At 39.3% G+C, this 24,743-nt stretch overlaps 1 protein-coding gene across 3 annotated transcripts in view; it reads left to right on the forward strand.

Moving 5' to 3' along the window:
• LOC126482282 (patj homolog) overlaps window positions 1-24,743 on the forward strand; it is a 520,071-nt gene that overhangs the window by 8,908 nt on the left and 486,420 nt on the right. For 2 of the 3 annotated variants that reach the window (XM_050106268.1, XM_050106267.1), the window contains exons 2-4: window positions 870-1,109; window positions 14,217-14,444; window positions 24,568-24,693. In XM_050106268.1, the coding sequence (XP_049962225.1) occupies window positions 942-1,109; window positions 14,217-14,444; window positions 24,568-24,693 (522 nt within the window). In that variant the 5' untranslated portion in view covers window positions 870-941. The remainder of the gene's footprint in view (window positions 1-869; window positions 1,110-14,216; window positions 14,445-24,567; window positions 24,694-24,743) is intronic. The other variant, XM_050106269.1, reaches the window with a different exon arrangement.

The raw sequence follows: 24,743 nt of genomic DNA on the forward strand, positions 1-24,743 counted from the left end.
AATGCCAGGAATATGCTCTGTGCCACAGACTCAGGCCGTTGGGGGCAGTATTATACTATGGGGGCCATTCATCTGATATTACATGGGACCCATGATTGTAGTCAATGGCACTGTTGCAGCTGTGGACTATGTGAACAGATCACCTGTACCCCTTCATACTTCATGCCTTCCGCGATGGTGATGACGTATTACAGGCCACAATATGCTACAGTGATTTTGAAAAGCGTGACAGTGAATTCATGTTGATTTCTTGGCCACCAAATTCACCTGATCTGATACGAATGGAACACATTTGGTACCCTACCTGGTGCCAGTTCCTTGCCCACAAACCACTGACACTGTAGCCACAAATGGAATATTTGGAACAATACTACTTCTCATGCCTCTTAGTCATAGTGGGAACAATGAATGGTTCAGCAGACATACCTTCAAGCTGGAAGAGTCAGGGCTTCAAAATTAAGTAGTATGTTTTTTTACTGCCTTGCATTTTAGCAAGGAGGAATGGTGGTACATACAGTGTACCACCTGCCCTGAAAATTTTGATACATTGAGCCGTACTTTTTTATGTTTAACTGATTTATTTTTCTTTGTGTTACATTTCTACAAATTTCATTATAAATTATATATATATCTTCTCATTAACAAGCTTCCACTGAAAACCTTCAACTTCAGAAGGTTCACAGAAGCTTTCAATAAAACTAATGTGTGTGTGTGTGTTGTTGGGGAGGAGGGGAGTGCTGCAAGATGGGAGGGGGGGGGGGGAGAGAGAGAGAGAGAGAGAGAGAGAGAGAGAGAGCACTGTCGCTTTACTTATTATCTGGAGCATGATATGTAACAACTAACAATCTTATCTGTGTTTTTTCTTTCAGATCAGCTTTTTCATTTGGGATCTAGCAGATTAATGTAAAATATACTCACTCAGCCCCTAGAAGCACGAGACCATGCCACTGCAAGCTGATATTTCCACAGCTCTGCAGTTGCTAGAACACATCCAGCACACAATTGATGTGAGTGATGATGCCAAGCTTCAAGCACAGACAAAGGATGATTTGGACCTTCTCATTTCAGTGCTTGAGAATCCTATTCTTCGGAGCATTGTTACAATCCAGGTTAGTGACATGAAAAGTTTTCTTTAATCTCAGACATATTAAGTTGATTATACCTAAAGAAAACCCAGTTGAGAATAGTATAAAATTAGGAGGAGATGGTGAATACTTACTTACAGGGGGCAAAATTCCAAAAATGTGCTGATAAAAAGTGGAAAATACGGAGAGGGGAAGGAGGTTGGAATGGTATGGGATGAGAATGATGGGTGACAAAGACAATAACTCAAAGATAGTTTATTAACATTAACCATCCATATCATGAACTGTACAGGAATAATTAAAAATAAACATTTGTAACAAATTCCTTATTATAATATAATTGCACAGATAAAAAATCTGCTCAACAAGTGCATAAAAAATTTGGAAATATGCAAGCTTTCTGAGATAGTGATTCTTTCTTTTTGCAGAAGGATTGAAGGGAAAGGAAAAGGGATGAAGGGAAATGACTGGCAATTTTTAGGAAATGGGGAGATTAACAGAAAAGTCACCCAGGTCCCTGGGTCAGGGGAGACTTACCAGATAAGATGAAAAGGGAAGACTGATTGTTATTGTCTGCATAGGATGGGATTTGAAAATGTAACTTAAAGGTGAAAGGTAGGGTAATAAGCAAGATACAGATTACTGAAAACACATCATGCAAGGTCAATAAGAGTGGAAAGCTGGAAAGCTAAGTGCTTGTACATATAGACGGGGAGGGGGAGAGGGGGGATAAACAGGAGGGAAAAATAAAAGATACAGTAAAATAGAAAGGAATGAAGAAAAGGAATAATTACTGAAAATAAATGATGTGACCACAGGAATTAATGTAAATTTAGGCCAGGTGGATGACAAGAACCAAGCACATGTTGTAATGCGCATTCCCACATGTGGAGTTCTCAGGAACTGGTGTTAGGAGGGAGAATCCAGATGGAATATGAGGTGAAACAGACACTGAGGTTACAGCTATCATGTTGCAAAACATGCTCTGCAGCAGGATATTGTGTTGCCAGTATACATTCTCTGAGAAAGCCCTTTCATCCTAATGGATAATGTGGTGGAAAGTCCTATCCATTAGCTTAGAATGTAGGCTGAATAATGAAATCAATGGCCTGTGGTTCGTGATGCGTAGAACTGGATTTTTTTTTAAAGAAAAAAAAACACAACCTTATTAATACCAAAAAGACAGCAAGTGCCTCCCTTCGCACCTGTGAATAGTTAGTTTGCACTGCTGATCGTGTCTTTAATGCGTAAGCGAAGGCCTGTTCGGTGTCATCTGGGTTCTGATGCAGCAGGATACACCAGTGCCAGACTGGGATACTCCAGTAGTACCCAGTGTAAAATAAACCAAACAGAGGGCAGAGAACAGATGCTGCTTGAGAGACTGAGAAGCCTGTTGACAGTCTGCAGACCACATAGATTTGACATCCTTTTGGCAAAGCTGGTTAAGAGGATGGTAGGTGTGCACAGCCTGTGCCGTGAACGGACATAACAAGAAATCTTGCCCTAAAAGGACTGAAGCTGCTTCAAGTTCTTGGGTGTCAACCAGTTGATGATGGTTTTGACATGCTCGTGTGTAAGTAAGCCACTATCTTTGTTAATCAAGTGTCCTATAGAATGCATCTTTGGGGCAAAAACCTATATTTTTCCAATTTGCAATGAAGGCCATTATCCAGATGACTGGAAAGCTGCCTGCAAATTGTATAAATCTCCTCACATGTGGAGCCTGTGACCCAGATGTCATTGAGGTAGTTTATATAACAGGGGATGTCCTTAAAAGAATACTCCAAATATCTTTGATAAATTCCAAGGGTAGATGAAATTCCAAAAGGCAAGTGCTTAACTGATAACGGCTAAAGGGGGTGTTGAGTACTGAAAAATGCTGAGAAGCAACAGTCAGTGACACTTGCAGGTATACGTCACACAAGTTGATGTGGGAGAAATGCTGGTTCCCCGACAACTTCACCAACAACTCATGTGGATGTGGAATAGGATATGAATCAACATTGTTTAAAATTACTGCAAATATGCATTTGGGATTCAGCTTCTGAATCACCACCAGAAGGGTGACATGTCGGCCAGAAAAAAATAGGAGAGATGACACAAGAATTTCTGCCAGTGCTGCAACTCACCCTTAACCTTGTTGCACATGGAAAGGGAATGAGGTTTTCACAAAAAGTTAACGTATTGTTGACTGCAGAAGAGAGACATGGGCTTTAAAATTTTTCACCCAACTAAAGGTATTTTCAAACAGCTAGTTGTATGACCATAGTAAGGAGTCCAAATCTTGAAAAGGGACCAAATGGGACATTAAGTGGACTTCATCAATGATCAGGAATTCAAAAACAGAAAATGAGTCTAGCTGAAAAAAATATTTTCTGCCAAATGGTGAATTTACCTCTAACAATGTAAGTTGCCATGCCACATTCTTATAACATACTGAGACGGAGAACTTCCTCTGCAGTGGAATGTGCTGTTACAAGTAAGATGCTACTTGACACAGTGGCCATTGGAACACAGGGCAGCCTGAGAGCCTGTACATGTGTAAGTTAATTAATGCTGACCATTGCCCCTGAGTCAGCCTGAAATCTGTTGGTTGCCTATCCAAGATCAATGTTAGCAGAATTTGCTGGGGCAAAGCTCGTGGGGCGTTGGAGGCAGCCTCTGAGTCCAGGGAAAACCCTGGGGCCTCCAAAAACCATCCTGCAGCTTGCCAATTGTCACAAACTTATGCCAAGTGACCTACTTTTCAGCATACCCCACACATGGCACCTACGTATGTATGGGCAATCCTGTCCAATGTGTACAGAATGACAATAAGAGCAGAACCACTATCTTTCCCATTGAAAAGAAACAAATTCAGATGAAGAGCGACACTGAGAGCCCATAAAATGAAGTGAATGGGGACCCCAAATTTTTGACTGACTTGTACCTGCCAAGCTAGTCATGGACGGAGGCGGGCTGCAATGTGATATCACCACACTCAAATCGTCAGCAGTGTTGCCTCATGGTGACTCAGTCAAAGACAACGCAAAATGGCACCGGGACTGTTCACTGTGCATATGTAACTTCACCACCTGCCAGTTGTCAAAATTATGTCCCATGTTGGTGCTGTAAATTCTTGTGCTTCTGCAATATAAGCAACTTCGGCTAAAGAAGAGTCGGACAAACCAATGCCCGAATTTGTACCTCATGTCTGGGAGCTAATCAGATTACCACATCCCAGTTAGGGAGTGTGCACTCAAACTGACATCGTGTGTTAGTGATATCACAGGTCAACAATTCAGTCCACATACGACTGCTCCAGGTGACTGAGGTGCTGGTTAAACTGCATCTGTGCTGCCTCCACATGTGCTTGATGTCCAAAATACTGCATGAGCAACTGACAGAGTTCCTCAAAGTTAAATTGCTCAGGCTTGGTAGGGGGCTCCAAATTTTACATGATTTCATACAACCATGCACTGCTGGACAATAGCAAGGCTTCATTGGCAGCTGGATTGATGCTACTGCTTACTTGGAGGTGCAGCAAGAACTGGCACAGGTAATTATCCCACCTTCCACAGACTCGTCGAAACTGGCAAATGGCATCAGGAATCATAGGGATAAGACTTGTCTGTAAATGCCTGACCCGTCACCAGCACAATATGAGAGCAGATCAATTTTACACTCTGAATAGTTCCTGCATCTGCTCCTGCTGCAGCTGTTGTTGCTTCTGGAGGTGCAGCTGTTCCTGCCAGGATTGTGTAAATGCTGGCTCCATGGTGAGCATAAATTAACACCACGAGAGAAAAATAAAAGCATCACACACATAAGAATGTCTGCTGTTGCCACTTTTGTATTTGCAAAGGTGTGACAACACTGCTAATCTGTCCTGTTGGCACAGATGTCACTATTCTGTGCGATGATGGGTGCTAGACAAGGAAAAACAAAAAACAAAAAAAAAAAAAAACAGAGAGCTGAACCCTGGAAGAGAGAGAACTCGATGTGCGTGTCAGTCTACTAGAAGCAGTGTGTCCAAATGCTGTGTAGAGACAGCCATGGAGAAAGCATGGTTGTTGGTTTTATCAAGCACTCACAGAAGTGTCTGTTGAGTGCTTGGTTCTAACAGCTACTCATCAAAAAACCAGATTTTCGAAAAATGAAAATGCCATTTGTAAGTGAATGTCTAATGCACAGTTAAAATGTGAGCCATTTGCTACAATTAACTTTTAGGTAATTTTGGCCATAGTGATAAAACGGCTAAAAACTGGGTTTTATTGTTTTCTTCATAAGTGCGATAACTCTGAACCTGTGGATCTTGGTAATGGATTAAGATATCAAAAAAAGTTGTGATTTCCTTGAGAATATCATCTTAAGAACATATGTTAAAAATTTTGGCATTTTGACATGAATAGAAATTACAGAAGTGGCCATCCCCACAATTTGTACTTTTGGTACCCAAAAATCATGGTTTTTCTGGTAAACCGCTCATGATAGTGATTTTATGAGCTACCTAAAGCCCATCCTAGAGTGCATCTAATGCAAAAGAATCAACTGATTTGCTTAAATTGCCTGGGCTGGAGGAAGCGTATTATGTTTAAATTTGGCCCTGTACTGTAGGTTAGCTACAATATGCTCTTTCTTCCAATAGGTATATGAATGGTCCCTGGGCCAAGGGCTGTCCATAACACTTGATCTCTTATCTCTGTAATCAGTAAAATCCCAGATATGACTGTCTGAAGAATTGTATTTTCGCGCATGGTTGTTTATAAGATGTTGGTACTGTGCATGGATTGATTAGGTAGTGCTAGTACCTGGAGCAGAACTACAACAAATTTTACATACGGGCATGTAACGTTAAGTTGTGATATTGATAAATTTATACATATTTCGATTTTAGAATATGTAATGTGTCTAGAACTTTGTTTCATAATGCAGTCAAACACACCGAGTTACACAGATTAAAATCTGTTAAACTCAAAAGTTGGTGGCACTTTATGAATTTCAAAACAGATAAAACAAATGTTCACACACTTGACAAAATAAACAACCTGGTATGAGTGTGCATAGGACACAATATTTCGGCAATCGACCACGTTGCCATCATCAGGTGCGCTGATGTACTGACCGGTGGTGGGCCGGTGCCATGTATATATAGGACAATCCCCCTCCCGCTCCTCCCTCAGGCGCTTCCTATGAGCCGGTGTGGTCCGCGCCCCGCGCGCGGTCCAGGTGTAGTGTCCATTCTCCCGCCGTCTGGGCGCTGCATCCTAGGCTCTCGTGCAGGAGGGTCTGCCGGCACTACTCTTGTTATTCTTCCCTCCTCCCCCGAAGTCGTTACACTCTGGGAAATATCCTTTTTCTTCTTAATCCAAGTGATCGCGGGTTCCCACACCTCACTAAGGATGTAACCGCTGTCATGATTCAGTTGTGGCTCTCTTTCTCTGATCTCTATGGCTTCTTGGGATGAAGAGCCTTCCGAATTTGCCCTTCCTTGTAACCATTCCTACGAAACACGGTCTTCAGATGGTCCAATTCTTGTTGGAGATTTTCCCTGTCGGAGATGATGTGAGCTCTGTGTACAATAGTTTAGAGCACGCCATTCTATTGTGCCGGGTGGTGGCAGCTACCCGCATGTAGGTACAAATTGGTGTGTGTCTTCTTCCTACACACGCTGTGGCCCAAAGTGCTGTCAGCTTGTCTTCTAATCAAAACATCTAGGAAAGGGAGCATCCCATCCGTTTCGATCTCCATGGTGAGCTTAATATTCTCGTGTCTGGAGTTGGGATGTGTGAGGAAGTCTGCCAGTTTATCTCTTCCATGTGGTCAGATAATGAAGGTGGTTGTTGTTGTTGTTGTGGTCTTCAGTCCTGAGACTGGTTTGATGCAGCTCTCCATGCTACCCTATCCTGTGCAAGCTTCTTCATCTCCCAGTACTTAGTGCAACCTACATCCTTCTGAATCTGCTTAGTGTATTCATGTATTGGTCTCCCTCTATGATTTTTACCCTCCACGCTGCCCCACAATGCTAAATTTGTGATCCCTTGATGCCTCAGAACATGTCCTACTAACCGGTCCCTTCTTTTTGTCAAGTTGTGCCACAAACTCCTCTTCTCCCCAATTCTATTCAATACTTCATCCTTCGTTATGTGATCTACCCATGTAATCTTCAGCATTCTTCTGTAGCACCACATTTCGAAAGCTTCTATTCTCTTCTTGTCCAAACTATTTATCGTCCATGTTTCACTTCCATACATGGCTACACTCCATAAAAATACTTTCAGAAATGACTTCCTGACACTTAAATCTATACTCCATGTTAACAAATTTCTCTTCTTTAGAAATGTTTTCCTTGCCATTGCCAGTCTACATTTTATATCTTCTCTACATCGACCACCATCAGTTATTTTGCTCCCCAAATATCAAAACTCCTTTACTACTTTAAGTGTGTCATTTCCTAATCTAATTCCCTCAGCATCACCTGACTTAATTTGACTACATTCCATTATCCTCGTTGAAGGTATCATCCACATATCTAAAGAAACAGGTGGGTTTTAGATGTGCTGATTCAAGAGCTTCCTCATTGAAATGTTCTGTGTACGTATTTGCGACAACGGGTGAGAGTGAACTCCCCATGGCTACTCCTTTTGTCTGCTTGTAGTCTTGTAGTATTCACCGTCAAATGAGAAGTAAGTTGATGTCAGAACACGTCTGAAAAGGTTGGTGGTCTCTTCGTCAAATTTCTGGCTGATGAGTTCCAAGGATTCTTGTAATGGAACTTTAGTGAATAGAGGTACCATGTCGAAGCTCACCAGTATGTCAGATTCCTCAAGCGCAAGATTGTTGATGCATCGCAGGAAATCCATGGAGTTACGGATATGGTGTGTACATCTCCCAACGTAAGGGCTAAGCAGTTGTTTGAGGTGATTGGCGAGAAGGTATGTTGGGGCACCAATATTGCTGACAATGAGACGTAACGGAATCTATTCCTTGTGCACCTTCGTCAGTCCGTAAAGTCTAGGAGGAACAGCATCCCTTGGGCATAGCTTCTTGGTAATCTCGTCAGGGAAGTCGGAATCCTTGAGAAGTGCCAGAGTCTTCCTCTCGAACCTCTTGGTAGGATCAGTGTCAATCTTGCGGTATGCGCTGTCACCAAGTAGACCCCGCATCTTCTCAGCGTAATCCTGTCAGGATAGGATTACTGTTGTGTTGCCCTTGTCTGCAAGTAATATTACTATGTCTGGATCTTCTCTTAGCTCCCGTATGGCAGCCCTCTCCCTGTAGGAGATGTTCAGTTTCATCAGCTTTCTTTTGATTAGAGCTCTGCAGGTTTCGCAACAAACTTCTTCAACAGCTTCAGATGGAAGTTGAGCAGCTGTTTGTTCCACTGTGCTAATGATGTCAGCAATGGGTGCATCTTTAGGAGTCGGAGAGAAATTCAGTCCTTTCTTAAGAACCGAAATATCGTCGTCATCCAGTTCCTTGTTAGTGAGATTGATGATGGTCTTTCCGCTGCCATCAGAAGGTTGTTTCTCCGATATACGTTCAAACTTGGATGCCTGTTGTTCGGCTGACTTCCTCTGAGTTGAGTCCGCTGTGGCCCATGTGACACCATCAACCCAATCCCACATCCAGGGGTTGAAACGGTTGGCCAGTTGTAGATATAACTGTAGGAGTTCTTTGTTGGTAGTGTCCAAGCACCACCGCGTGAAGTGAACTCTCTCTCTTACCAAGGCTAGGCTGGCACGTTTCTTGATTCTTCTGGCCACTGCTGAGTCGATGTGATGGTTGACCTTAGCAAAATTCGGTACCACACATTCTTCTCGGCACTTCATAAGAAAAACAAAAGAACTCAGTAGACGACTTCTCCAATGACGCAGCTTGTCGATCCTTTTCATGCTGCGATACACCTCCTCCCCGTAGAGGTACGTGATGTGAATCTTAAATTTCTCCAGGCGTATTTTATGATGAAATAAATCTCGGGTGAAGAGCCTGGTATGAGTGTGCATAGGACACAATATTTCAGCAATCGACCACATAGCCATCATCAGGTGGGTTGATGTACTGATTGGCGGTGGGCCAGTGCCATGTATATATAGGACAATCCCCCTCCCGCTCCTTCCTCAGGCGCTTCCTATGAGCCAGTGTGGTCCTCACCCCGTGCACGGTTCAGGTGCAGCGTCCGTTCTCCCACCGTCTGGGCGCTGCATCCTAGGTCTTCTCATTCAATAGGGTCTGCCGGCACTACTCTCGTTATTCTTCCCTCCTCCCCTGAAGTCGGTACACTCTGGGAGGTATCCTTTTTCTTCTTAATCCAGGTGATCGCGGGTTCCGACGGCTTGCTAACGATGTAACCGCTGTCACGATTTAGTTGTGGCTTCCTTACTCTGATCTCTTTGGCTTCTGTCATAGAGCCATAGAGATCAGAGTAAGGGAGCCACAACTAAATCGTGACAGCAGTTACATCCTTAGCAAGGCGTGGGAACCCGCGATCACCCGGATTAAGAAGAAAAAGGATATTTCCCAGAGTGTAACGACTTCGGGGAAGGAGGGAAGAATGACGAGATCAGTGCCGGCAGACCCTCCTGAACGAGAAGACCTAGGATGCAGCGCCCAGACGGCAGGAGAACGGGCCGTGGGGTGTGGACCGCACAGGCTCATAGGAAGCACCTGAGGAAGGAGCGGGAGGGGGTTTGTCCTATATATACATGGCACCAGCCCACCGTCGGTCAGTACATCAGCGCACCTGATGATGGCAACGTGGTCGATTGCCAAAATATTGTGTCCTATGCACACTCATACCAGGCTGTTCACCTGAGATTTATTTCGTCATAAAATACGCCTGGAGAAATTGAAGAATCACATTCACACACTTGTTTGAAACAAAACATTGAATTAACTTCAGTGGCTTTAAGAATAGTGTGTGTGTGAGTGTGTGTGTGTGTGTGTGTGTGTGTTTGGATGGGGGGGGGGGGAGAAGACAGTTTATAAAAGTGTTGTAAATTTCTGGATGGGAGAAATAGGTCATTGGGCCAGTTGCTCCACTGAACATCTATCCGCTCAAGTTTGAAGTAATGAGCTACATCAGTAACCAAAAACGAGAATATTGTAAAAAATAAATCAAAATCAGTGTTCAGTCATGCAAAGTCTTGCAATTCTTTGAGTTCTTGTGATGAAATGTTTCAGCAACTGAAATGTTATCAATCTTATCTGCTCCATCTGAGTTCTAGGAAATGTTGCATGTCCTGAAGTTGAAGCCCTTTTCATAGGGTTTACTTTCTTTTGATAACATCAGTTTTGTCTGACATATCTGTTACCAAATGATTCTCCCCTTCCATTAATAGATGTAATGGTTTCGAATAATTTGCGATGTTGACCATAAAAGAATTTATCACTACTCTACTTACTCTCAACTCAGTTTTTTCCCTAATGGCCACCTTCAGTTCAGCCAGCATTCACTGTTTTTAGCCAGAAGTGCATTATATCATCTTTGTGGCTGAGTTTCAATGAGTGTTTTTCATCTCATAATAGTGTGATGGCATAATAAGCACTTTGCATGGCCTTCAAACAATATGAAAAGAAAATTAGTTTCCATTCCACATTGAATGATGCAGCTTCTCCAGATTTTCTTTGTTTAAACAAGTGTGTATTTCATTTCTTGCACAGTTGTGGTATAGTACCTATAGTATTTGTAATGCACAACATAAATATAATTGAATACAAGCAGCATTGTTGACAAACTGCTTGGTGCATGACAAGATGACGATCTAACTCTACTGGTGCCTCGCTGCAGCCTTCCTTATCTTCTCTCTTCTTGGCGCCACTCACCACTGCTCTTAGAGCGCTAGACAGGAGCATGGCTAGAGCGCTCATGCTCGCAGAGTGCTTTTTGGCTAGGCCTGCTCTAAGGGGACAAAGATATTTTAGAAGTGAATCAGGAACTCCAGTTTTGCTAGAGTTATACTCTTTTACATGGAGCATATGATTGGATTATAGGCAACACACAGTGTGCACGTGTGACACAGAGTACATGTGTCCTGCAGCCTCTCAGGGGCATAAAAAAATATGAAAGGATACCTAGCATCTCCGGGAAGCATCAGCAAATGTTTTGTCTCTAACAAAAGTTGTTCACAGTGACATGATCTGTTACCCATAGACATTTGATGCAAAGTCTGTAGTCTATATAGCACATCTCACAAACAGCACAGAGAACTGAGAACTGACTACATAGCGAAGGAAAAGAAGCCCAATTATTGGTTTTGCATCAGAGCTGAGGCTCATTTTGTTGTTGCTAAATTTCCCAAGCATTTTAAATGCTTCAATTTGTCATTACATTCTTCTTTTAGTTCTAGTCTCTTAACGTCTGTCTCAAGGCTGAGAACAGCTTCCTCAATGGATGGTCCTTTCTCAGTACAGTTTTTACTGCTAGGTGCTTCCTCATCATTGCAAGGGTCTTGGTTATTGATAACATTGGCAATTATTTCATTGTCTGTTAGTACTTGTAGTCAGGGTCATCAACATCACATTGAAGCCAGTTTTGAATATTTTCCTGGTGGTATTCTTCAAATCCTGAAGAGTCTGTAGTTTGCCCGGACAGTATGGATACAAACTGATTATTAGGTGGTTTGATAGAGTCATCAGAAGGAAAGATTGTATTCCAAGCTTTTGCTAGTGGAGCTCCAGCTTCAGCTGCCTTATACATAACAACCTTCAAGTCATTTTCCTGGTACAGTTGCTGAACTGTTTTCCCCAGTCAATATAATATGCAGAAATGCATTTCTGTAATAAAATTTGGAGCTTTCAATTATGCCCTAGTCCATATTTGGAGAACTTAAGTAATGTTTGGAGGCATAAAAAACTTTAAACTATCCATTTTCTACTTCAAATAAAATGTTTGAAGGATGACTTGGAACATTATCAATCAACAGCAAAACATTTCCGAATTTCCAGTTGCTACCCGAAACTTTATGATTTTAGGGATGAATACAGTGTAATTCTATTATTTAATAATATTTGTTTCGATCCATAAATGCTTTTGCTTGTTGTAGGTGACTGGCAGTCTTTGTTTCTTAAAGTACCATAGTTTTGTAGACTTCCATAATATTTGCAAAGATAACCTGTGTTTCACACACATTTCTGTATGCCATTGCAGTGATGTATGATTTGCTTGCCTTTAAATGAGGCATCGGAGTATAGTATTAGAAACTAGGCCTATTGTTAGCATTTTTTGCCAGTATAAACCAGTTTCACAAGCATTATAGATTTATTTTTTAGTGCTCCTTATCAATCAATTTGTAAATATATGCTTTGAAATATGCAGTGGAACTTCAATATCAGATCACAGTTTCTTCTAATATTTATGTCTTTATTTCTTAATTCCATGCTTGATTTGAAATATTTAAGCCAAGTGTTATCGACTTTAAAATTGGGGTTACTGCCTTGTTTCTTATTCATTTCAACAGATTTTTCATAAATTAAATGTCCATTTATTACTTGTTCTTGCTGCATTCTTGCTTCAACCATGTGTAAACTGCAGTGTCTAAATCCTGTTTTTCTGCCACTTCCATTGTTGTTCTGTGCAGGCTTTTTGTCAAGGGCACTTGAAAATTTTGCAATGGAATCGCTGTTCTTTTTAATCACAAATGTTGTTGTGCTTCCAACTCCATATCCCTGAGTCAAGCTTGATCTTCTAGCACAGTTTTCACCTCGTTATCAGAAACACTAAGAACAATGTGTGTGTGTTTAGTCAAGATTGTGACTGGCACAACAAGAGCAATATCTGTCATCAACAGAGGTTCAGACATCAGTACAGAACAAAAAAATGATGTTCCAGACCAGAACTCAAATGTGGGGCCTTTGCCTTTCACAGTCAAGTATTCTACTAGCTAACCTGACTAAATACGATTCACAACCTGTCCTCACAGCTTTACTTCACCAATACCTCATCTAGAAATGACAATGATGGTTTGCAAGGAGGGGAAAACTGCCAAGGTGGTCAGCCGAGCACCAGCAGAACTTTTATTTGATGTGCACACAACTTTAAACTTGGCAACTGGGATGTTTTTAGGTAATTAATGTTTCCATTTATCAGTATTCAAATAGCTGATGCTGTACTATAGTGGTATAATGCAAAGAGGCCTCCTTTGTTTCAGACATAACACATTCTTTTAAAATTCTAGTTTTATCATATACATTTTATACTATCTAAAAAAAGGAGGGAAAACAATTTTTTCTCAAAATACTCTGTTTCCTGTTAATTTAATAGATTACATTTATCAGCTAACAGTTTTTTCCACCGTATGTGACAGATTCCATAGTTCCATGCCTAGATTTAAAACACATAAGCCAGCTTCTACTTACTTTAAAATTAGCATTACTCTCTTACTCCAGTGACTGGCTGTATTTGTACTAATGTTTGTTGTCACTAACCATTGATATCGATTGAATTTGCTTTACCCAAATCTTTGTTAGATGTAAATTGTTTGACTGTAACTCCTTTTGGTGTGTTTTTGATTTTGACCTTTTTGTTGAATGCAACTGAAATCTACTTCATCGAATTGGCATCATGTATTGATCAAACTGAGAAATATTTTTGTTTTATAAACAGTCTAGCTGCATTTTTAAGAACCTATTTATCTTACTTTTTAAACAATGAATGTGTGAACAACTGAATGGTCTTGGCTATCATTTCCAAATGATGCAGTTATATTCAGGGAGCTCATATTGTTTGAAAGTTATAATCAGGTGGAGAAAACCATGTAAACAGTCAGTGCTTTATGCAAAGAAGTTCATTATGTGAAAAGATCTAATATTGTTTGGCTACACCATAACCAATCACTCACTGAAATTGGTTGCAACTGTCAGGTATTTAGATAGCAATGTTTGCCTTCTCTTTTACTGAAATACCTATGTTGTGGTTACTATGAAGACTGAATTGATCCTGCATTCATAATAATTTGTAGAAGACTGTTTACACCTGAACATTTGAAATGTTAATGGCTCTCTCTCTCAGCTTGAGTTTTTGAGATTTTGTTTGCAGGTAAGTTTATGATTTTTCTATGCAGGGTTAATCATTGTTTTTAATATAGTTATTTTTAGATTACATATATGTGTTATGTTCATTTATATATTCAGGCAATACTTGTTATGTTTCAGGACTCACTGGGAGAATTAAATCAGCAATTAATACAACACCCTTCAATACTCCCTGTAGACTTTGACATTACACCATGTGGCAAGCTTTTATTAAATGTTCCACCTCCTGTCAGCTTGTATGATGTTTCATTTGATCCAGATTATGCTAACAGTCAAGAGTTTGATGATCAAAGAGTTCCAGTTGCAAAACTTCCTCACAGTTCATCTGGTGAATCATCATCTCCTCAGGTAAATGTAAATGAGATTGCATTTTGTTGATTTTATATAACTGCCTCTCTTTCTTCTTTTTTTTTTTTTTTTTTAAAAAAAAAAGGAGGTGAACTTCTGCAGTAAATTATTATGTAAGAACATTGGCAAAAAAAAAAAAAAAAAAAAAAAAAAAAAAAAAAAAAAAAAAAAAAAAAATTGCACTTAGGAGATGAACCTAAAAGTGGACAGAGAGAGAAAGGGAACAGGTGGAGGGATGTCTTTGTGGAGTGTATAATGACTGCCATAATTTGATTACTAATCAGTAACTGTACAAAAAAGGCAGTGTTGCCCATTTATCTCATATTCATATGGCTCTAACTCTTTGTACCATTCCTTGCTTTGAAAGATTCACACCAATCACATAAAATTACAAAGCTGAAAATCGGGATTCTTCACATGGGGGGCTGTTAAACGTGGATTTATCTAGATCAATGATTTGAAAAGTTATTGGTCTGCTTGTATGCTTTTGATGAGGGGTCTTGAACAGGGAACGCGTGAAATGAACATAGTTATTCTGGGAATGCACGTTTGTCAAATGAACAGACAGAAAGATGCAGTAGAATAGTCATTTTTATATATGATTTTCATCAATATTCCATTTTAAAAAATCACAAAAATTTCAAATTAAACATATTAAAAATTGAAATGGTTAATTTTTCAACTAAAATCAACCACTGCACAACAAACAGAAAACTGTGACTAAGAAAAATAATATTAAAACAGAAATTATAAATAACAGTGAGAACAATATCACAGAAATGAAGGTCCTGGTGCATTGTTTTGATTGTGCTATGTACCTTTAATTCTTTTTGTAGCATTCTTTCACTGCTTCTGCCTTTTGTATTTGCTTTCTCTCCTTCAGAAAACTGATTATTTTGTGATATTAACCCACACTCTAAGAAATATGGTAATGGAGAAAAACCTATTTATTATAGTTCAGTTGGGAATAAACTGTGGCTTCCAATTTTGATGTTGGATCCTATTTATTATTTGTGTCCATATTAGTTGTTGCTTGTATTGGTTATTCATATAATTTTAAGGGTAATATTTTTATTGAAAGTACTGTAGACCTAATAGAAGGTTTTGATTTGAAGAACACCATTACATTCCAGTTATTAAATGTTTGAAAAGAGGAGCTCCAAATGACTGGTGGTACCTGCACTGATCTTTGCTGCCACTAAATATGGACACTGGCTGAAATTGCTTTACCAAATGTTTGTTCAATGGAAACTATTTTGTCACAATTCCTTTTGGTGTGTTTGCTGTTTTGACTGTACCACTGGGTGTAATTGAAATTTACTTTATCAAATTGTTGTAATGTGCTGATCAACTGGAGAGATGTTTTGTTAATCATCGTTGTTCCTAAACTCACTGGCCATGTTTTCAAGAACCTATTTATCTTTCTGCATTTGTAGCCAAAAAATGTCTGAGCCAGAAAACCAATGAATCATAGATTGGTTGTTTTCTAAATTATGGCATAGAGTTAGTCACACAACATTTCATTCAGCTCTTACATGATTTTTTATTTGACTTTAATGATGCTGAAATTTTTGGAAGTTGCTATTAATGATTTGCTGTAAAGGAATTAAATTTGTAGCATTTGTTAAATAAAAAACGAATGTGCATTTGAACAGCACCATTACTCAAGTGCCGTCACTAAGGACTGTAAAAACATTACACAGCTGCTTTCATTTTCATGGGCTTCAGTACCCTACGTGTTTACATTTTCTTCTCCTGTACATTCTAAAACCTGTTTAACAGTATGTGGCATGGGTATCTGTTACCAACCAGTCCCATTTATATTTTTCAATATCTGTTGACAGATATTCCTCAAGAAACAGTTGTTTGTAGGCTTCCATGTATGTCTCAGTTATTCTAATTTTATTACTGTGGTAATAAGTGCCAGAGAAAACACAGGTCCTAATGATTTCACAATTTTAAGTTGTCAGACCATATGCAATTATGTGTTGTGACTCAAAGCCAGATGTTTGTTACTTCACAGTTAATATTTACAGATCCATCATAGGCTTTTTTGTTCTACTGTATGGCCACTGGAAGAAAAACTGTAAAAAATGGTTTCACTGTTCTCCACTGCACCTTTTGTCTTATACGGGAACAGTCTTGCAGGTGGAATATTAAGTGAAATACAAGCAACATTTTTGTTGATGGTGGAGGCATTTCCACAGGCATGATTTACATGCATTGGTAACTTTATGATTGATATAGACACACTGGGAACCTAGCTTGATGTAGCTGATAATGAACACATTAGAAGTCCTTCCTCTGTCTCATTTACATCCCCTTATCTCTCACACTGTGCATACTATCCTTGTTTTATGCTCTTTTTAAATAATGTGTGCATTGACAAGATATTTCATGGGTGAACAGCTGGATGTCAGTGTCCAGTGGGCCAATATTTTGGCAAGTGATCTCATTGCCATCATCAGGTGTGCTGATGAACTGACTGCTTTGAACCAGCATGGTGCTTTTATCTTCCCCCTGTCCCTCCCTCTGACCTGCCATTTTATCTCCATTTGCATCCAGCAACTCTTTCCCACTACTCCGCCAACACATAGCTCTGTCATAGGTTCGCACTCAGGTACGCTTGCTGACAGCACCTCTGCTGTTCCTGTGCGTACCTCTGAAGTCAGTTCATTGTGGGATATCTACTTCGAAGAATGAACTGACTTTGGGGGCAGGTTTTGTTGGCACACATACTTGGACACAAACCTAGTACAGAGCAGTGTGTCGGCGGGAGGAGTGGGGATGGAGATGCTGGGTGTGGGCTGTGGATGGAACAGCAGATTGGAGGGAGGGGGGGGGGGGGGTGAAGAGATGAAAGTGCTGTGCTGGCCTCCAAGCACTCAGTTCATCAGCACACCCGATGATGCCATCACGGTCACTTGCCAAAATATGCCTGTTGGATACTGTCATCCAGCTGTTCGTCTGTGAACTATTTCATCATGAAGTACACTGTACACTGGGTGAAGCTGAACAATTAAAATAATGTATGCATTGTTATGAGTTTCAAAAGTTCAGTGAAATATTACAATATGCAGTGCAGTGGATAACAGGATCAATCTTCTGGAAAACAAGAAAGGCATTAGAAATGTTCTTGGGAAATGAAATTTGATCTTTGTGAAAAAGATTTCCCTTTTTTTAGTTTGCTTGGTTTTCTGTGGTTGTTTGGATTCTGGGACAGGTTCTTTGCCTCAGTGTCAGACTTCCTGGCCACTCACATTCTAACTCCTATTTCAAAATTATCACTCTTTTTTTGTAAGAAATATGTTATTACAAAGCCTTGAGCTTCAACAGTTAGTGCATCCTATAATTGTTTCTTGACCTTGCACAGCAACTGTTGCCCAGTGTAATTGTTCTGGAAGTTGCTTACTGATTTATACGTCATCATTGCCAGTGAGGAGAATGTAGAAGCTGTCCAACTCAAATTAAAATGTATTTTTAGGCCATGTTCTAAAAAAGTATGTGATGTGGAAGATAGGAATGAGGAGGAGTCACCATGGTTCAGTAACACTGTTAGAAATTCACTACAAAATAATGGAAGATTCAAATCAAACTGAATCCCTGCTGAGAAACAAATTCATAACAAAGTCAAAGCAAACATACAGAATGTTCTGTGAGAAATATTCAGTGAATTCAGAATGAAACTCTTACTTGCCATATTATCAAAAAACCCTAAAAAGTTTTAGTCTTACACCAAATCAATCAATTTAGAAAACTTATCTGTCCAGTTGCTCATCGATCATGATGAGACCAATAGATGATAAAATGATGACTGAAATACTTCCTCTAAACATAAAAGTTTTCTGGGTATGGTACCACGTCATAATGCAATTTAAAAATATATATATATATATATATATATATATATATATATATATATATATATAAAAACCACTACTGCCGCTGGAGAAAAACTAACGTTTCGGCCACAGTTGCAGTGGCCTTCTTCTGGGTCTAATGGTGCATTCTAGCTATGCAGTGTCCTTTATATTTTGTTGTTACTGTTCACTGCGCATGCCATTATGTCAGAATTTTAAAAAGGTAAGTAGTTTCATTGGTCACTTAAGGAAGAAGGAGAGGGAACTTTATTTTAATAGGTTATTGCGGGGGAGGGAGAACGTGACCTCTGTTGTCTATTTGCTCTTGTGTTGTGTACCATAATTGGTGGTCACTGTTGAATGAAAAGTTGGCTGCTGTTTACCAACTGCTGGACGTCGGCTGCATGGCAGCAGTTACTTGCCGGTAGTGCTCGTGCCTCGTGTTGACAGTGCGGTCTGTTGGGCTCTGATTGCTGGCAGCCAAGATAGGGCAAGCCTGAGTCCATCCTCCCTGTTCATGTTATTGGGATGTTTAAGTATTTCGATGGCCTCTCTGATTTTGTGTTTTGTCATAATTGAAAAAGTTCAGAGTAGGTATTAAAATCCGCGGAGAAGAAATAAAAACTTTGAGGTTCGCTGATAACATTGTAATTCTATCAGAGACAGCAAAGGACTTGGAAGAGCAGTTGAATGGAATGGACAATGTCTTGAAAGGATATAAGATGAACATCAACAAAAGCAAAATGCGGATAATGTAATGTAGTCGAATTGAGTCGGGTGTTGCTGAGGGAATTAGATTAGGAAATGACACACTTAAAGTAGTAAAGGAATTTTGCTATTTGGCGAGCCAAATAACTGATGATGGTCGAAGTAGCCAGGATATAAAATGTAGACTGGCAATGCCAAGGAAAGTGTTTCTGAAGAAGAGAAATTTGTTAACATCGATTATAGATTTAAGTGTCAGGAAGTCGTTTCTGAAAGTATTTGTATGGAGTGTAGCCATGTATGGAAGTGAAACATGGACGATAAATAGTTTGGACAAGAAAAGAATAGAAGCTTTTGAAATGTGGTGCTACAGAAGAATGGTGAAGATTAGATGGGTAGATTACATAACTAATGAGGAGGTATTGAATAGAATTGGGGAGAAGAGGAGTTTGTGGCACAACTTGACAAGAAGAAGGGACCAGTTGGTAGGACATGTTACATGTTCTGAGGCATCAAGGGATCACAAATTTAGCATTGGAGGGCAGTGTGGAGGGTAAAAATCGTAGAGGGAGACCAAGAGATGAAGGCACTAAGCAGATTCAGAAGGATGTAGGTTGAAGTAAGTGCTGGGAGATGAAGAAGCTTGCACAGGATAGAGTAGCATGGAGAGCTGCATCAAACCAGTCTCAGGACTGAAGACCACAACAACAACAACAACAACAACAACATAATTGGCTGCTTGGCTAACACACAGGCTCCGCTGAATTTTATTTCTTTTTCACAGTCTTGCTGATGTTCTGCCACTGTAGATTTGTTGTGTTGCCCTAGACGAATATAGCACTCGTGTTCCCCAATGCGCGTTGATATTGGCCTACCAGTCTCGCCGATGCATGCCTCTCCACATTTGAATTCCACCTCATAAACGCCTGCAGTGTGTAATGCATCCATCTTGTTCTTAGTGGAGCCTAGCACGTCCTGGATCCTATGACCACTATAGAAGACAGGCTGCACCCCAACGCGGTGAAGGTGTTTGCCTATTCACGCATGGATTTTTTTTTCTCCAGCAGCAGTAGTTTTTTTTTTAATTTATTTTTTTAAATTTTTTTTATTTTATTTTTTCCATTATGATGCGGTATCATACACCGAAAACTTTTATGTCAACTGACTCTGGCCGTGGAAGCCTACACAGTTATATACTTCCTCTGAAGTTGCCTCACCAAAGACAGCAACACAGTTCCAACTTCCAACTGTCGAATAGATACCAGAATGACAGTTTTGGAAGTAAGTAAGTGTGGAATCAAAAATTTGAACAAGTTGCTCAATAGAGGAAAGACTACTGGACCTATTAGCTTCTGTATTGAATATACAGAAGGACTGATCTCACTGTTAGCAACAGTTTATTGTAGGTTGCTGGAACAACTTGTGATGAAACAAGCTGGGATCTTTTTACTTCCTATCTTGTTTTGCCATCTGCCTCCCTAAATTCATTTTTTTCAGTTTTTGACTAATTTACCATTAACATATATGAGTATAACCTGCATTTTCATAGAAGAGAAAGTATGGCCCTCAGTCTTAAAGAATATAGCACCAGAACTAATTTTGTGCTTATTTTTGTGTGTGTTATCAATTTTATAATTCATTTTGACTATTTGTAGTTATTATCTTTGTTATAGGGTGAAATCAGTGATTGTTCTGTGACGTAGATTCTATTGTTGACTTATAAACAAATATAAATTCTGTACTAATTATAAACATTTAGAAGATGAACCACTAGCATTCTTTAAGTATTTGTTTGGCTCCATTCGAAATTATGTTAGCAAAGCCAGCCCTTAATTAATTCCAAAATAATTACCAATTTTGTCAAAAGTATTGCTTGTATAACTATATCTGTTAATGTCATCATTTAAACAAATAATTCGGTGTAACCTTTGTGCTATGAGAAACTGTTAAAAAGAACAAATTTTTCTATATATTCAAGTAATTGAATGAGTTATCTTTTAATTTTAATTTCAGTAAGCTAAACATGAGACAGTGTATAGTTTCAGTGCCTATTGTTGTGAGGATATATATAGGCCCAAGTTTTGGTCCCGAGACAGTCAGTCCATGACCAATTTTCAGACAAGGAACATTTATTGGTTAGATCAACAACAATGCATCAACTTACCCATGAAATAAGTGTGTTAAAATAATGACAGTGTCTGTTCAATAGTGCCACACGTACCGTATTATTCTGTAAGTACTGTGTGGTTATGTTTTTACTGCTCGTAGATATTCAACGATTAACTATTGTCGCAGTATGCTAATGTTTGCCCGCAAACTATTAATGAGGCTTATCAATAGTTAACCAATAGTGAACTGGTCCTGTTAACTGTGTAATATTGGCCGGGGGGGGGGGCTGTGAACAGTGAAAGCAAAGAACTGGAAAAGCAACTGTCGACTACTTCATTTACAGTAGTCAGTGTTGAACTCCCACCCCCCATTTTTCAGCCAGTATGAAAATGCAGTACGTCGACACCGAGGACTATCAACGAAGAAATAAAGCAGGCAAATGTCACAAACTAAGTGTATTATATGACTGCAGAAAGGGCAATCATTACAGTTTATAAGAAGAAGCACAGTACAAGTGCACAAATCAGCAAACATACATTGTTAATGTCAGTATGTTGTAGAATTATAGAGCATATGTTGTGCTGTTGTGACTTTTGTTGGAAACCAAACATCCCACCTGTAGGAGTTAACATGGTTTCTGCAAGCACTGCCCATATGAAACCCAATTTTCTTTGTTAATTCACAAGATGCAGAAGGCATTAGATAATGGCGTTCATGTTGAAGTCAGATTTCTGGGCTTCTTGAAAGTCTTTGATTGAATTCCACTTCTTCACCTAGTGGCATTCAATAAGTAACATAACAATTTCTTTTTCTGAAAGTGGATCAGTTTTATTCAGGATTCCAATACACCTTATTACTCCCCACTCTTTTGGCTACAAAACCCTATTTTTTAACATAATCTCCTTTCAGTGTGACAGTCTTATACCACCATACTGGGAAGGCCCATATGCCTGCATTCTAGCAAGCACTCTACTGGTTGATGTCGGAGCCAACATCTTGGTGCATCAATAGCCTCCCCATTGTCTGTCACAGTGAGCCTTGTAATATGCAAGTAATTTTGCACTGATGGTCCTTTGTTGCTCTTTATGGTTTTCTGTTAGGAATCCAGTGGGCATATACCTTTGAGTATCCCAACTGGTGGGCAAGTGTGTCAACACTATCACTGGAGACATCCAGGTGAGCAGCATCATGTTTGGTTGTGATCTGTTGATCACCTTGAATGAGAGTGTCCAGATGTTTTTTGTAGGAGTTACAGCTGCGTGCAGCTGACTGGCGCATGGGAGATTGGACAGGTTTGCACAACCTTGTTGTGGTGATGACAGATGCCTTGCATAGTGGCTCACTGTGCTTTTGTTTTCTGTCAGGCCTCTGTAGACATTGTGCAAGCAATGCTCTGGTTTTGTGCCAAAAGAAATTCAATTACATCTCTCTGCTTGGAAAGCACCTTCGTTATGGATGCCATTTTGAAGGCTGTGTGTAGTGTCGACATCTGTTGGAACTTGATGAAACTGTAGAGGCATAAGTGAGAATATTTCACACTGTCTCACAACAAGTTCTGCATTTTTTTTACCAGAGTTGGCCCAGAAAAAAATGTTTTGCATTACTTATTGAATGCCTCCCATATACCTGACAAGATTTGCTGTCAGGTTATAGACAATCTAGCAAATGGAAGTGAGTATATTGTTCAGAATATAATAGAGGGAAACATTCCACGTGGGAATGATATATTGAGTATATATATATTGAGTATATATATATTGAGAATGATATATTGAGTATATATATATTGAGTATATATATATTGAGAATGATATATTGAGTATATTGTTCTTAACATAACCATTGTCTCAGTCTACTGTTTGATACATATAAATGACTTGTCAGAAAAAGTCTAGCTCTATGAAGCTGAAGCTGTTCCAAGCATACGGTTGTGGTTTCGGAAGTGGCATTGTTAGTAAACTCATATGAAATATGGAGAGATTTGAAGATAAACAGCACCTTGTACAAAGATTAACATTTAACCTCCACTGTAGATAAATGTGATATGTAGTGTATAAATAGACGAAAAAACTGTTACTGGAATAAGTATCTGCTGTTGTGTAATTTGAGATGAACTGACATAAATGTAGCCATGCTGAAGGCAGATTCAGACACCTTTTTTTAATTGGAACCATCATATGAAAACGTAATTCATTTATGAAAGACCTGAATAAGGAACTGGTATAGATGTAGGTTTTATGCCCCTCAAATAACAATAAATGAAACCTCCACAGAAATGGTATATGGCAAATGCAATGGTTGTAACGTCTTCACGCTTCTGTGAATGCAAGAAGAAAGAGTAAAAGAAGGGAAATGTATGAGTGTCAAAGGAACGGTAAGGCATCCAAAACACTGATACAAAGGTGCAGCTGCAAGACAAATGCAAATTAGGAAGCTGGTAGCATATGCGATTAATGTGTGATGTTTCAGATAATGCATCTACTTAATCAGGAAATAGGAGTGACACATTAGAACTGCAGAGAATTGAGAAAGTGATGTCACAGAGAGAGAAAGGAAAAAAAGTAGTTAAATAATCATTTCTGTTGGGACGTACACAGCGAAATAAGTAATTCTGAATATGGAAAATGCAAGAATAAGCTAAACTGTACTTCAATATCCATAATTACATGGAACACCGCATTACAGTACGTCGTTAAGGTAATGCCACAGAATATACAAAGCACAGTCATAGAAGTCTATTACAGTCCTTGTAGTACACTTTACCGCACACACATTCACATATGAAATATACTGTTCATGTATCCAAAACAATGTTATTGAGAACTATTTTGTAGTTCCCAAGGTGGTCTTCTGTACTGGTCAGTGTGTATTGAGTTTCAGGGCCATTGGAGATTAATGGAACACTTTTATTCGTTTGATGATGAGCACCCTTATATGTTGAGTATATTTAATCTCAATACACTTTTAGAAACTGAAATTTGTTTGGTGTCAAAACAAAATGTTGTTAAAGTACATTTTCATCAAGTTCAGTTTTGCTTTAAATATTTGTATGTGAAATAATACTGGACATAAAAGGAGATTCATACAACCTAACAATAATTGAAAATTTTAATACTTAGTAATTTTGTTTTTCCTCATAGCAAGTTCACCAACATTAATAAATTGTTTTGATAATTGTGACATTGTTATGTTTTTGGAGACAGTAGGTATGGTTGTATCAGCAGGTGCATTCCAGTCATGTGCAACACACATTTATGCTCTGTTTTGACAATTTGGGGAAACGCAGATTGTGTCCTAGTTGTACAATACTTTTGAACATTTATTTTCAGCAGGGTCTAAGCTTGTACTACAGATACATAATTAGAATATATTACTGTGACTACATAAAGTTTTATGACATAGCTGGAAAGTGCAGTTTGTGGCAAATTGATATGGTTGCATTTTATCAGATTGCTAGTCCATCCTTGGCCCCTGAGGACGTCGCCCTGCCCCCTATAACCACTCCAACATATGCAATAGAGTTCCAGAAAGCCATACAGGAATCCTCTCAAGGCAGGGAGGTACTGACAGTGCAGGTAGGCAAAGACCAATGGTTTGGTTGGCTTTTGGTGAAAATGTAAATTGG

This window comes from Schistocerca serialis, chromosome 5 (assembly GCF_023864345.2).
Source record: "Schistocerca serialis cubense isolate TAMUIC-IGC-003099 chromosome 5, iqSchSeri2.2, whole genome shotgun sequence".
Taxonomy (NCBI): Eukaryota; Metazoa; Arthropoda; class Insecta; order Orthoptera; family Acrididae; genus Schistocerca; species Schistocerca serialis.